This window comes from Python bivittatus, unplaced genomic scaffold (assembly GCF_059951505.1).
Source record: "Python bivittatus isolate LINGU-HERP-01145 unplaced genomic scaffold, Pbiv_v1 ctg000440_np1212, whole genome shotgun sequence".
In the NCBI taxonomy this organism is placed as follows: domain Eukaryota; kingdom Metazoa; phylum Chordata; class Lepidosauria; order Squamata; family Pythonidae; genus Python; species Python bivittatus.
In genome coordinates, this window is record NW_028277063.1 from 9,026,862 (window position 1) to 9,042,369 (window position 15,508).

At 36.4% G+C, this 15,508-nt stretch overlaps 1 protein-coding gene across 1 annotated transcript; it reads right to left on the reverse strand.

Annotated features, from left to right (window-relative positions):
- Window positions 1-1,905: 1,905 nt before the first annotated feature.
- Window positions 1,906-15,369, reverse strand: LOC103051840 (vomeronasal type-2 receptor 26-like). Its single transcript, XM_088142500.1, has 7 exons — window positions 15,045-15,369; window positions 13,019-13,118; window positions 10,813-11,104; window positions 9,215-10,057; window positions 4,872-5,099; window positions 4,015-4,141; window positions 1,906-2,807 (listed from the first exon to the last, which is right to left on the reverse strand). Exons 1-7 carry the CDS (start codon window positions 15,367-15,369, stop codon window positions 1,906-1,908), a joined length of 2,817 nt encoding a protein of 938 aa, XP_087998626.1.
- Between the last annotated feature and the right edge of the window lie 139 nt (window positions 15,370-15,508).

A 15,508-nucleotide genomic window follows, 5' to 3' on the forward strand; every position in this document is an offset into this window, starting at 1 on the left:
TTGACTTCATAAGTTGGAACTTCTGCCGATTTTATACTAAGCACTACAGTGCTGGTTGTGGTGACCTTTTGGGGGGGGGGGCATCTGAACTGCAACAGTCTTGAAGCTTCTTGCAATGTTTGTGAGGGCCTCCTTGTACTTCCTCCCTCTGGCTACAAATGAAAAGATGAGTTTTCAGAACATTTGAAAACTTCTATCCAGCTGGAAAAGGATTGTGCCAAAATTCAGTTGTAATAAACTAAATCATCCAATTGCTGTAAGTGGAGGACTTGATTGTGACCTTTCACTTCACATGGCTACTATCTTGGGAGTCTATAAACTTCCATGGGTAAAATAGGACTATGGGTTCTGACTATGGGCTCTTTATTGTTACTGTTGTTGTTCAGTCATTCATTTACTTCTAACTCTGTGCTCTAATGAGATCATTCCACCAGATTTTGTTTGTTTGTTTGTTTATCTGTGAGTAAGTAACTCACAGATAAATAAATAATCCTCCATACCAAACCATAAAACCAAAAACCTTCAGTGAGTACCATTTCAGAAACCATCAACTGCTTCTGGAAACATCTTCCAAAGTGTCACCTGAGATCCTGTCTGCTACTTCAGAATCTAAGTACAAACCCTGGGGGAAGACAAGTTGCATGTGCAATCCCATAGATATGTAAATTTAAATAACAATAGCAATAATAAATATAGCAATAGGTTGACTCAAAAAGAATAAAGCCAAAAAATCTAAGCTGTAAAAATCTGGATGACCAGTATGTGGAAACAAAAATTAGTTGCCATCTAATAATCATATAGATTTTTTTCATCCAAGATATAGTACACCTAAAAAAGACTTTTTAAACAGTTGCATTTGTGTTAGAGGCATTTGCTACATTTCTATGTCAATTTCTTTCTTGGTTGTGTAGTCACAGTCCAGGTATTTTTTGTTGTGTGCATGATGTACTCTGTATTTTAATGGATGATCAGGAATAACATAAAATCATTCCCTCAAATTGGTATTCCAGCTATGGCATGAATAAGGTTGACAAAGTACAAAATGGGCAAAATTAAAAAAAAAAAAAAGGTAAAATGAAGGGAAATTAGCAAGGAACCCTAGGTAGAAAACTACTTAATTGAACAATCTTTAGTTGCCCGTTCCAAAATATATATGATTTCCCAAAAAATTTCTACCAGTTTAGATGAAGACTAGTCTTATTTTTTATTTTTATTTTTATTAATTTTGGAACATGTTGGTGAACCAAACCCCAGGATTTTCTTGATATTCCAGATTTTCATTTTATTCTAGACACATTGTTCACCTTGGAGTATGTTCAGAGGTGGCATCTAAAGTAGAATAATATCTACTTGCTAATTATTCTGACCTTTCAGCAGGGCTCTGTCCTATTGACCACAGTATCATGAAAATTCTGGAACAAGTTGACTGAGTGTGCTGTCATCCATGTGTTAATGACACTTTGTTATTCCTTTTGAAATGAATAGGGAGGGTCTGCCCTGAATGATAATACATACTGTAAATCATGCTTTATGTGCTGAGTTACAAAACACCTTATTTCTTCTCTGCATATTGATCTAAACACCACAGAGATCCAGAGAAGCTCATATCATAACTCTTTTGAAGCTCAGAATGATAAACTAAAGTATCCTTCAGGTCCACATTTTCATCCATTTCAACAATTTTCTCAGCAGGTAAAAAAAAACAAAAAACCCTTCAGCCACTACCTCAAGGGTTAACCAAGTCCTTTTTACATTCTTTTCAGATTGTACTATCCTTTACAGAACTCAGCTAAGGATTATGTCATTAGGAGTGCATCAAAAATTGGAAAAAAGGTAGTGGTTTCTGTGCAGCAATAATACAATAATTTAATCTTATTCTAGATAATTACAAACTGACATTTCTGTTTAAATGTTTCTCTTTATCAACTGTTCTTTGACATTCAGTTCAGGCTTCAGGATAATGATGTAACACTTAGGGAAAAAGATACAGCTTAATAATCCAGCACCAGATGCCAAGATAGAGAAGATCTCCACAGCCACCATATATTCTCCATTAGTGCCCTGATAGGAAGGAATGAAGGACAGCCACACACTGCAAAACACCAGCATGCTGAAAGTGATGAACTTGGCTTCATTGAAACTATCTGGCAACTTCCTGGCTATGAAAGCCACAGTGAAGCTGACAATAGCCAAAAATCCCAAGTAGCCCAGGACACAATAAAACATACCAACTGATCCTTCATTGCATCGCACTAGAATTGCTCCAGGGAGGGAATGCATATCAAAATCTGGGAAAGGAGGAGCTGTACATAGCCATACAGCACAAAAACTAGCCTGAATGAAGGAGCAACCAAATAGGATGAGAGTGGCCAATCTTCTCCCAACCCATTTCCTCATCCTAGATCCTGGCTTGGTGGCCGTAAAGGCTAGGACCACAGTGATTGTTTTTGCTAATATACAAGAAACAGCCACTGTGAAGATGATAACAAAAGTAATTTGTCGTAAATAGCAAGACACTATTTGTGGCTGGCCAATAAATAGCAAGGAGCAGAGAAAACAAAGCAATAAGGAGATGAGCAGAGAATAGGTGAGGTCCCGATTGTTGGCTTTGACAATGGGAGTGTTCTGGTTCTTGATGAAAACTCCTAGTATCAGAATTGTGAGTAGAACAAAAAAGAGAGCCAGAAATGCTAAGGTAATCCCCAAAGGATGCAGGTAAGAGAGAAAATGTAATCTCTTGGCAATACATTGACTTTTGTTCTCTTTTGGAAATTGATCTTCTGGGCACTGGAAACAGTTGTCCATGTCTAAAAAATCAATAAACAAATAAATATAAGCAGATATATAATGTAATGGAGTGAATGGCCATTTCTGCCAAGTTTTACATAGATACTTTATTTCAAATCTGGACAAAAATTGACAAGAAACAGAAATTAAGTGTGAAATGATAGAATATTAAGCATAGCTGATTCTATCTTCATACTTTTTGACACATACTACACTGAAATCAAGAACCTATTTATGTGATCTGCTACTTCTATGCAATAAAACAGCCTTCTTAGAAATTATATAGACATATATAATTTCTAAGAAGGTTGTTTTATTGTATAGAACTGAACTAGTGGGACAATAATACCTATGACAGATTATTATTCTTCACCCCTAACTATAGGGTGGAGTAGACATTAAAGACCATTAAGTGTTCTGTGTTCTAAGCTTCCTGCAGTCCGAGTTTCACTAGCAACATTAGTGATTTCTAATTATGGGTTGTAATAATTTGTTGCATTGAAGCAAAACTCTAAATCAAAGGAAAAGATATGTGCTTAAAAAAGGGATACAAAGTTCCTTTCACAACGTAATGCAAACCAGCTATATTTTCTCAAAAGACACAACCACTCCCTATGGTATTTCATAAGTATTTTGATACTTATGTAGTGGGAAATGTTGTCATTGCCAAATCTGCAAATGTTATACAGAGAAAGAAGTAATCAAGACATCCTTGATATCAAAACTTTTGACACCTAAATACCTCTTTCTAAGTGATAGATATATTGGAGAAAGAGAAAGATACTGTCCTATGCAAATATAAGTAAATATATGTGGAAGAAGAAATTCTTAATTTCTGCCACTGAACTGGAATTATCTGGTCAATTAGCTATTAGGCCCAGGAAAGCATGTGCCAGGAGGGAAGGAAAGCTGTCTTTTTGTCTTAGGATATCTATCTATCTATCTATCTATCTATCTATCTATCTATCTATCTATCTATCTATCTATCTACCTACCTACCTACCTACCTACTTACTCATCTATCTATCTACCTACCTACTTACCTACCTCTTTACCTACCTACCTTCTCTGTGATGGTGGTGCCTTGTTTTGGAGATTTATCAACATACTCTGATATCTGATAAATATTTTCTTTTCTGCAGATTCTAGAGAATGAAGACATGTTTTAATTGCTGGTGTGAATTGCTTCAATTTGAAATTCATAATACTGAATCTTATGTCTCCTACCCTTCTGGTCTGAAATCTTCCCATCTGGACATGGAATGCAATTGTAGCAGCAGAATGGCTCCCCTTCTTTCTTTTTTCTTCTGTAGCCTGGTTGGCATTTCTCATTACACAGAGCAACAGGCAGGATCTGTCCATAGGACAAATAAATAAATAAGGAAGTCCTTGAAAACATAGTAGTCTACTTAATAGAGAAGCATTTTTTAATCTGGGGAACTTTTTTTTTTTGATAACTGAGTGGAAAGGATAAGCATCTAGGTGATTTTAGAAAATCAATGTTAGGTCAATGACTACAACTCCTGAATCAGATATTAATAACAGCTAATGGATTTCTCAACTCTTCAAGTCCCCAAATTATTAAGTCTTAAACTAAAGATATATCTATTAAAAAATAAAGAAAGCCTTCCAAATTCCCTCTTAGCCAACTCTTGACTATTCTGTATAAATGATGTAGCCCTCAGTCCGAACACTAAATATTATAAGCAGCCCTTGGCTATCAAAAGATTGAACACTCCTGTTCCAAATGAATCTGATATCATAATGCATCTCAAAATAAGTGAGAAAGAAATACATTTTATACATTCTAAGAGAATTTCATATTGTTGGGAAGGATTTAAAAAAAACACAAATCAACAGATTAGTGTTGTTGTTGTTTTTTAATTCTTTCCTCTTCCTTGCCAGTCTATAGCTGGGTTTGATTTAGAGTTAGAAGCTAGTTATTTTAAATGATAGCTTGTTAGTATAAGAAAATATTCACTGATTTACCTCTAAGCTGTACTGGCTAGAAATCATTCATTAATTACAAAGACTGGGGCACTTTCCCATTTAGCTTTTCATATTTGAAATTATTCATACTTCACCTGATTAAATGAACTGTGCCATGTGATGGCCTCTTCATGAATAGTTAATTTATGACCATGTAAAGCCTGTGGATCCAACCATCCAACTTTCACACGAAGAAGGGATTTGTTTGGGAAAGTGACCCAGTTGATAACATCAAATCCAGCTACCAATTCACCATTCTCATCAAAAGATATGGTGTCTCCAGCAGTGTTGTTAAATGAGATGGTCCTCAGAAAATGGTGAAGCTAAAGTGAAAGAGGCAAACCATTTTAAAATATCATAAGGAGAGAAGAAGTGTGTTTATAAAATTTACAAAATGGAAAAGCAGGACTTGTCCTCCAGCTTCATTTCAATAAGTACTTTCTCTCAATATTGTTAAATATGTGGAAAATAAGAATATAAAATAAGAATATAAAAAAGCTATACTATATGAATCCAAACTTCATCCCCCTAATAATTGGTCATTGACATCCAGAGAAGTAGGGCAAGGGGTACAAATGACAAAAATGTTTATGAGATCATAATGCAAACTCCTCCCCTTACACATTTGTATCCAACATCATGATGCAAGTATGAAAGGGTGGAAAATGCATCATGTCACAATGCCTGTTTCATCCTTTTGGCATCATTATGGCTAGCTACAGATGCCTTTATAATTACTACTGAGAAATCCAACAATCCATACTATTGTTATGACCAGCAGCCATTTGTGATATGTGTTTTTGTGTTAGAATGCAATTATGAGCTATAATGTATTTCATTTAATATTATTGTTCAATTAGTTTTCAAGGGTCCTTGAACATCTGGCCTTTGACAAAATAAGGGATAGAATACAATTCTACACCATCCCAGATATTGCATGAAGAACAGATTTAAGACAAGTTCAAATCTCAGATGAGAACCCAAGTTTATCATTTTGGTATGGTTGGTAGGATATTTATCAACCTTCCAAATGAACTTGGAACACATTATATTACTTCTGTCCAAATGAAGCCTGGTTATCCTTGATATGAAGTCTACTGGATACCTTAAATTCTGATCTTTCCCACTAGTTCAAAAGATGACAGTCAGGTCATTTTGTGTAGAAATGTAGGAAAGCTGAATATGAGAACATCCCTGGGACCAATTCTCTGGTTTCTATGTGATATTGAATAAAGCATGCAACTATGGTTTCAATAGTTGAAATGAAATAAAGATACTGTTTGCAACTGAAATAATAATTCAATTATCCCATTTACTGTTGCCTTTATTTTTCCCATTTCTTTCTTGTTTTTCCTGGACTAAATTTTACATTGTAAGCCCTTCAGAGCCAGAATTTATTTTCTTATATTCAATGATCAGGAAAATATGGTATAACTATTTCTAGGCTGAGAGTCATGTCTGACCTTTTTATGACATGCCAAGGTACATATTCCAGAAACTGGTGGATGAAGCCAAGACAAGAACTAAATGGGATTCCCTTCATTTGGACTATATCTAAAGTTAATTAAAATTTAGATGAATTAATATAATTATTCTCCTATTATATATATAATAATTCCCTCAACACAGTAACAATTATTATTTGAAAGTCTTGGGGGAGGGGCTACATCAAAGGCTTTTGGGGAGCCAAATGTGGGTCACAGGCTGATGTTGCACATCTCTGTTATACAGCACCATGCTTGCTCATTGACATTGTTATAATTCAAAGTTGGGCAATCTGTGGGCCCCAAGCTTCAGAAGTTGCTAAAAAAAAATTCATGAATTTTATCAGGCTGGAGTATCAAATTTTGGTGTCATGAATGTCAAAAATTGGCAGCCCGATTTCCTATTTTGAAGAGGGAAATGCACAAAAACCATTGTGAAAAATAAAATCCAACCACTCCTCCAAATCTGGATAAATTATATTTACAGCCTTTTCCATGTGAATGGAATTATCTTCCTAGCTATACTCTTGATGTAAATGGACCATCATTGTCATTTTCACTGTCTCGCTTAGGTGAATTTTGAGGCAGAAAGTTCACTGAGCACCACTTCTTCCTGTATTAATGAGAGGAGTGTACTTGAAATCTGTCTCTTCCTATACTGCTTTGATAATTTGAGAACCAAAGTTACTTTAAGAGCAACAAGGATTCAGTTTGCTCATGTCAGAACTGTCCCATGACAACAGTAACAAAATGTTCTGATAGAAAAGAATATGTGTAGCTCAGGGTTGAACTGTGGAGTGCTTGGGGTTCTCTGAGCTTAGTAGTTCTCTTGCAAACGTTTCATTACCCAGCTAGGTAACATCTTCAGTGCACTGAAGATGCTACCTAGCCGGGTAATGAAATGCTTGCAAGAAAACAAGCAAGTTCAGAGAACCCCAAGGACTCCACAAAATGTTCTGAAATATGTTTTTGTCCAACATTCCTGCAGAGGCTCAAAACAGAAACATGCTACAGTAAGTCCCATGTCAACTTCTCTTATTAATTCACAGAAATAGAAAACAAAGGTAAAGAACGTTTTAGCTTTCATCAAGAGACAAAAAATTAATGGCCCTTGCTAAAAGATTTAGACTATGATGCTAGTATGCTGCCCAGAGTTACTGAGAGTCAGGAGGCATACAACTTTAATTTATTATGGTCAGTCAGATGTTTAGACTGGATTTGGCATTTTTCAGGTCCTTCCCAAGGACCTGGCATAGGCAGATGTTGTTTGATGGTGTTAAAGATATTGTTGCAGGATGTAAGTTGTTGCAAAAAAAAGCTGCCTTTTGCAGTTGACTGATGGTGATTTTGTCAATGCCAATGGTGTTCAAGTGGTGCTCCGATTGTTTTGGGATTGCACCCAAGGCACCTATAACTATTGGTACTATCTTTGCTTTCTTTTGCCATAGTCATTCTACTTCTATTTGCGGCTCTTTATATTTTGTGATTTTCTCCAGTTCTTTCTCTTCTATTCTGTTGTCTCCAGATATTGCAATGTCCACTATCCAGACTTTTTTGTCTTTCTTATCAACAATTGGTAAGTCTGGAGTGTTGTGTGGCAGATTCTTGTCTGTTTAAATTCTAAGGTCCCAGAGCACTTTAGCATTTTCTATTACTTTGTCTGTTTTGTGGTCCCACCTGTTCTTGTTGTTATCATTGCTATTATTCATTTCCAGGTCTTCTTATTATGTGCTTTGCCTGCTAACTGTGTGCATGTGTGTTTGTACTGGCCATGTAATACTTTGCCTTGCTATGTCTCTTTTCTATTCTTCATCTGATCTTTCTTATAGGCCACTTTGGTCTCTTCGATATTCAGTAAACCTTCATTGTGTACTAGCTTCAGTGTATCTTCTTCACTCCCCTTCAGATATTCTTCCAATGCCCTTTTTTCCCTTCTTCAACTGTCTGGTGTACTTGCAACATCCCATGCCCACCTATGGTCCTTGGTAAGTAGAGTCTGTCAACATTGCTGCATAGATGAAGGGCATGATTCATTGTCATTATTTTTCTGGTCTTCCTATCCAGGGCTTTTAGTTCAGCTTGAAGCCAGTCCACTATTCCAACTGTATAACTAATTATTGGAATTGCCCAGGAGTTAATTGCTTTGATGGTATTTCCACCACTGAGTTTGGACTTTGAGAACTTTTTCTCTCTTCTGATGTATTCACTACTAACCTTCTACTTGACTTCAGTGTGCTTGATGCTGTCAGCCTGAAGGATGGCCAAGTATTTCTAGTGATCTTCTTCATCCAGACTCTTGATGTTATTTCCTTTGGGCATCCCGATTCCTTTGGTTTTCACTATTTTTCCCATGTTGATGGGAAGGGTGGCACATTTGTCCAGTCCAAACTCCATTGCAATATCTTGACTGTATATTTGGATAGTGTTGAACAGCAATTCCATTTCAGATGCTGTTTTTCCATACAGCTTCAGTTCATCCATGTATTGCAGATATGCATACCTGGTTAAAGATCTAATCAATCTGAGATGATAGATGTCATTGAGAGTTGGGTGGTATACAAATTTAATGATGATGATGATGGTGATGATGATGATGATGATTGCAAATATGCTGTATACCTAGTTAAAGATCTAATCATTATGACATGATAGAAATATATATAGGTAGGTAGGTAGGTAGGTAGGTAGGTAGGTAGGTAGGTAGGTAGATAAATTGATAGATATGATAGAGAAAGAGAAAGAGAAATATTGGATTAGTCCCATGAACCAGAACATAGCTTCATTGCTTCTATGTTGCCTGTGATGCCTGGGGGAGAAAGGTATCTATTTCACAAAAGGCAAGATGCAAAGTTTGAAAATAGAATGTTATAAAGAAATATAGCCTCTCAGAAGCAATAGCTATTACATATTGGATTAACCATAATAAAGAGAATTACCTATTTGAAAAACATTACCTGCCAAGGTAACAGATTTGGGGGATCTACCCTACTGGCGAAAGATGAAAGCATCTTATGGAAAGCATGTGCTATGGCATGAACTGCATTGTAGATGCTGTAGCTTTGACTAGTCATGGTCATTTCAAAGAGAGTTCCAGGCAGATTTTCCAAGTTCTCTTCACCAGTGCAAGAATTATCACTCTCTTTGTCCTCATTAGAATCAGGAAATAGACAGTTGAATGCTTGTTCCCAGAAGATCCTGATAAACCCATCTCCTTTTGACCAGATAGGATGTAGAAAATGCAAAAATTCTGTAAACCCCAGCACTTCATTTGAGTGACTTGCCAAAGACAGGGTGCCATGGAAAACATGTGTATCAAAATCCCGATGAAACGACTCTGATGAGAAATCCCACTGGGCTGTCATAACCCACACCTTGCCTATGGTTAGTTGTGTTGGGCTTTGTACGCTCCCATAAATGTATACCAACCATTTCAAGCATGACACAGCTTGGGAATCTGCATTTACAATATAGACTTTGACACTGGGTTTGGATAATGAAACAGCCATGGCAAGAAGGGGTTCAAATGACTCAAATTTCTCTAAAACACTAGATAGGGTTACTGTTCTTTGAATGATTGCTGCACAGATTCCATACCGGGAAAGCATGGGTAGCAATGCCTGCACAAATTTTTCTCCTGTATCATCATCCGGTGAAATAATTCCAATCCATTTCCATTGGAAATAAAGGAGCAGATGAATAATTCCCATGTACTGATTTGTTTCACTGGGGATCATCCGGTAGAAAAAAGGGAGCTGGGTTTTAATGTTCATCACTGGAGCAAACACACAGCAAGCAATCTAAGCAAAAAGATATTGAAAGAAAGAAAGAATAGAATTATAATAAATAGCCATGAATTATCTCTATTATCTCCTACGATGAAATCACATTTCTAAAGAAAATTGTCTTTTTTGCTAAAGCACTGATCCTAAGGTTCTGAAGCCTTTTTTGTTGCTACAATAGGAAAAAGGTTAGTTCTGAATAAGCAGCCTGATAAAAGATTTGTAGGCAAGAACCATATAGTTTGGAAACCACTGTCAAAAGAGCGGATTTGAGACTGCGTCTATTTGCAAATGTGAATCTGCCCCCATTATTTTACATTTGTTGAAAACTGAGTAACTAACCCTTTTCATGACTGAACTAAAGTGATATCCTCCTGGAGTTCCTGAAGTCTCTTTCTTCTTCCAGAAAACAGTAAAAGAGAAGGAAAGAAGAGGAATCCATTCCAAAATCTATTTGAGGACATAATTCTATTAGGACAACTCAAGAGTACATAATGGTGCAAAGGTTTTCAAAGTTTAAAAACTCTTCAAAGCTAAGTTGGTTTTTAAAAACCACAGAAATAAAATGGGTGAGAAATAAATGTGGCAGGTCATATCTACAACTTATAATCTTAGGCAGAATGTGAAGCTAGACAGGAGATCTGAAAACTGGCTTCCATTAGGCAAAGTGCTGTTCTTAAATTACATTACTGGACTATTTCAACTTTCCCTGTGATTATTGCTGAAAGACTTGTATAGAAGAATTGTAAATGTCATGGCCTACCTACACATACCTGTGGAATCTTATAGATGCCTAAGACAGTAGCCATATGAAGAGAGACTTTGGCATCAAGTCCCCCGATGACAGCTACCAAATTACTTTGCTTCTCACAGTTGTAATTTGGAATAGTCCTTCTCCGGGCAGACAGAAGTTTCAGGGTGTTCTGATAAGACAGCTTTGCATTACTGTAGCTATCGTAAATGTGGAACCCTATGCTGATATTTGATAATATTTTGGGGTTCTCATTGATCTGCTTCACAGCAAATATTAACGACAGGACATGCTGGTAATTTTTTAATATTGCCCTGTGGGAAGAGTTATATAATATATGAGATAACTATAACATATACTTTGAATGCACTTCACTGTGTCTGGAAGCAAAGTTAAGTATCTGAACTGTCAGAAATACATATTCTTATATATATATATGATTCTTCATATACATCATATAAATACTTTCTGACAAAGAGATTATTTCCTTGTTTTTGTGGATAAATTTCAAGTTTAAATTATATATTTTCCCAGCCATGTTGAATAAGAAAAGGACTCTCTCAGGTTGACTCCCAGTATTTGCAAGAACACACATGTAGTTTTCCCAGCAGCATTATGGAACTGAGTTCCATTCAGTGATTTTTCTCTTATTTCCCAGTTTAATCAACAGGCTTGGACTGATAGATTCCAATCCTAGTAACAAGCAGGTCTGACAATGCTTAGGATCAGCTAAGGATGGATAGGTGCCTAAATATTAACTGTAAAACCAAAAGCCAACCTAATTTATTTAACATAGAGCTTATTCAAGAGCAACAAAACATATGGATTATAGATTGTCTTTAAACATGCAAGAAATCTCAGCCAATCACAGTATGCACTGCCCAAAAGGGTTTCTAATCTATGCCAGCCCATCCTGGATATTTTCTTCTGTTCGTTTCAATAAAAGAGAATGCACTAAACATCTGGATATGTCATTCCTGCCTCTTTCCATCTTGTGAGACTAATGCCAGCTGTGTTTTCAAATTGACTGGATGTTCAGATATCAGAGCTGTCCTCAGTATTACATTTTAAACACCATGAGTACAAATATTTTTCCAGATTGCAAGGGGAAGTGTGTAAGCAGATCTCTGAAGAGATCCACGGCTTGGGCTTTGCAACCACAGAAGCACCCTCCATTAAAATCATCCAGGTTTTGTTTTGTTTTCTAAATAAAATGAATGGGCAAAAATTTGTCATAATTAATCACATGGCCAAAATATTTCTGCTGATACAATTATCAAAATCTCCAGTAGAAGGAATGCCCTGCTGGATTTTTGTAGGCAGGAAGGAAGAGATAGAGATGAGAGCTCTCTCTCGCTCTCGCTCTCGCTCTCGCTCTCGCTCTCGCTCTTGCTCTTGCTCTTTTTCTCACTGTCTGCTCTCAGCTATGGTACACCCTCCCAACACTAGAAACAGACTCAAAAAAGGATGTATCCAATTTTCACTTTTTTCTGAGGTTGTAGACCGCTCTCCCACTCAAGAGGGGAAAGCAAACGTATCCTATGAATTTTATTCTTTTTTCCCCCCTGACAGAATGGTGAAGAAATTAACTGATTCTTTTTCCCTTATTAAAATGAACGGGTTTTAAGGTGGCTTAAGTGAGGCTTTATTGCATCGTAGTGCACTGTAACTCTTATCAGTGTCATATCAGTAGAAAGCATGTAATCAGTGCAATGCTAATAGAACATGTAAAAGACATACAGTAGATATACAGAAACAGTTTCTTTTAAATAGATTAACAGATTAGCTGAACTCTAACAAAAAGTTCAATATAAATTTGAAATCTATATACATTTGAGCAATAAAACATGATAACACAATCTGTTGAAAAAAGGACAGTGAATTACAAGAGCTCAGAACAAAGAAAATAGAAATGCAACTGCGTTTGGTAGGAAAAGATGAAATCAGAAAGAAGTTGTGATAAGCACAAATATAATATTAGAGGAAGCGGTGGGATAACGAATGATCAAAGGATAGAAAAAGCAACCATTTGCACCATATAGAAATATAATGTAGAAGGAAGTGAATTAAAAATTAATTCTGTAAGACTACCAATAAAAAGCATTTTCAGAAACTCTTTTTCAGCCTTTTTTATGAACTACATCATTCAGAATAGTCCCAGTTCTTGACTTGGATACGTATCTTGCTACTTCCAGTCACTGGCACCTCCAGTTGAAAGATTTGCTTACATGAGTTCATCTACCACCTTTGTTTCAGGGTGTTCCTCAAAGGTGCTTATGTCCAACAGGCAGTCAAACTGGGCAGCAATCCCTCCAATTATTATATCCCCTGTTTTGCAATGCTCATATGGGAACTGGAAGGGCTCACTCACAGAGCAGATGGCATCATGTGCCTTGAATTTAGATAGCACAGGGTGGGGCGGTTGCCAAAGGAAAAGCTGCAGCAGAAATACCCTTTCCATGGCATGCATTGCTTTAAGACACTGTCCAGCGCTCGGTCTGTTTCTTGACTCTACCTGTCTGGCCAGTGTTCAGTCTGCATTAGGCTGTGAATTAAAAAGGGATGGATAAAATCATATTTCAGTCAACCCACATTTTTAATAAAAAAATGAATTGTTTCTTTGGATTTCTCTCTCAATGTATGCACCACCCCAACATACACATTTTATAAGCATTTCCCAAAAAATGCATAATTTCTCCTTATTCTTATATTTTAAAAATTTGCAATGCTTTTAGAGTGCAGAACTGCAACATAAATGTCAGAGTGCATGATCCAAATAATCAGATTATTATTAATATATTGGGCTGAAAAAGGAACTTAGATTAGCTCAATACAAAATTTTAGATCCAACCAAATTCTGAAGGTCCTTAGTCAACAGATAGAACAATACTCCATTCTTCTGATAAAGTGAAATATCAGATTGATTGGGTCCTGCCTATCTTCTGGACCTTATTTTTAGTTTCAAATGCACCACGATATTTTATATAAACTTGTATATGTTGTTACTGAAGGTGTTCACTGGCTTGAGAAAATGCAGATGGGATTGGTAGAGGAAGGATAAAATGTAATCATCTAACATAATTACAATGTCCCCAGACTTTTCCACAGGGAATGGTGTAGTGTGTTATATGTTACTGTGGTCAACTTTAGGGATAAAACAAAACAATTATTCTAGCTTTAATTGGGTATGTACCAGTTTCTGCATAGAGAAAGGGGATAGGAGTACCATTGGGTACATCTAAAACTGTTCTGAGGAGCTTGTTTGGAAAGAATTCCATATCACAGGAGGTAGAAATTCCCCATAACTCTACCGCATACAAAAAGTAGGGAATTAACTTGGTTTTTAAAAGAGTGAGGATTGGAGGAATTTGTCAACCACCATTGGTACACCAAAACTTTATTATTCCTATCGAAGCTTTCTCGGTTTTAATTTTTTGGGCCTGATAGTGAGAACTGCCTGAAGCATTAAAAAGGATGCCCAAGTGTCTGTAAGAGAGAATTTGCACTATATTATATTCTCCAATTCAACATTTGTGTCTTTTCCTTTTCTCTACAAATACCACCACCTTGGATTTTTCCCCATTCACAGTTAAACAATTTAAGAAGCAAACGCTATCCAAAGCTCTTAACTGCCTGCACTAGCCTATCTGAGAATAGGATATAAGCAATAAATCATCTGTATAAAGTAATACAGGCAAATTCCTATTTCCCATCTTTACTGTAAAAAAAATTTCTCCACTCAGAGCTGGAACAATATCATTAATAAATAGATTAAATAATAACCATGTGAGCACACATCCTTGTTTTACTCTTTTATAAGTCTTAATATTATCTGTCAGATGTCCTACTGGGGTGAACCTAACCCGAATTTGAGCATTTGTATATAAAGCCATGATCAAAATGAATAACCTTCTACCCACATTCAACTGATCTAGTTTAATCCATAGTTTGTTTCTATCAATGGAATCAAAAGCTGCAAGAATATCCACAAAGCCAACACAGTTTCCTGTGGGCATGTCTTACATACTTATTTATCAGATGATTCAATACAAAACCATGATCAATTGTTGAATAACCTGCTCTGAACCCTGCCTGCTCCTCTGCAAGGGTATAGTTATCGATGATCCAGTCCTCTAATTTATTAGGTAGTTGTTTTGTATAAATTTTAGCTATAAAAACTGATTGGTCTAGAGTTCTCTGGGTGGCTATGATCACCTTTTTTGTATATTGGGATCATTATGCTTGTAGTCCAACCTTGGGGAAGTTGGCCAGAGGAATTAATGTTATTAAAGAGTTTAGCCAAAATAGGCTTACACCAGACAATATTAGCTTTTAATAAATCACCAGGGGTATAGTCTTTTCCAGGGGCTTTGCCTGATGGCAACACCAGGATCAGATATTCAATTTCTTTTAAAGAGACAGGGGGCCAGGGTGTAGTGTCACAGAGTTTTAGATTAATTGGAGAATTAACTGAAGTGGGATGGGGAGCAAACACTCTAGTATAATGGTTCTCCCATTCCTCTTTGGACACTCTAGCCTCTAAGATGTTCTTATTTTCACCCAAACTGGCATTTACCATTTCCAGAATAATGTTGTGTCTTTAGAATCTATGGCAGTCAGAAGAAAGTGCCAAAGAGTTGTTCGCTATAGTATTTTTTAATTCTTTGCCCTCATGTGGTGATTGCACATTCCTCAATATGCTGGGGAGATGATTTTAA

Excerpts from the sequence above, each read along its gene's own strand:
- LOC103051840 (XM_088142500.1), bottom strand. The coding sequence starts at position 15,369 with ATGGTAAATGCCAGTTTGGGTGAAAATAAGAACATCTTAGAGGCTAGA. Across the intron at positions 10,058-10,812 it reads GCATCTATAAGATTCCACAG|ATTGCTTGCTGTGTGTTTGC; the intron begins GTATGTGTAGGT and ends CTTTTTGCTTAG. Across the intron at positions 2,808-4,014 it reads GAAGATTTCAGACCAGAAGG|ACATGGACAACTGTTTCCAG; the intron begins GTAGGAGACATA and ends TTGATTTTTTAG.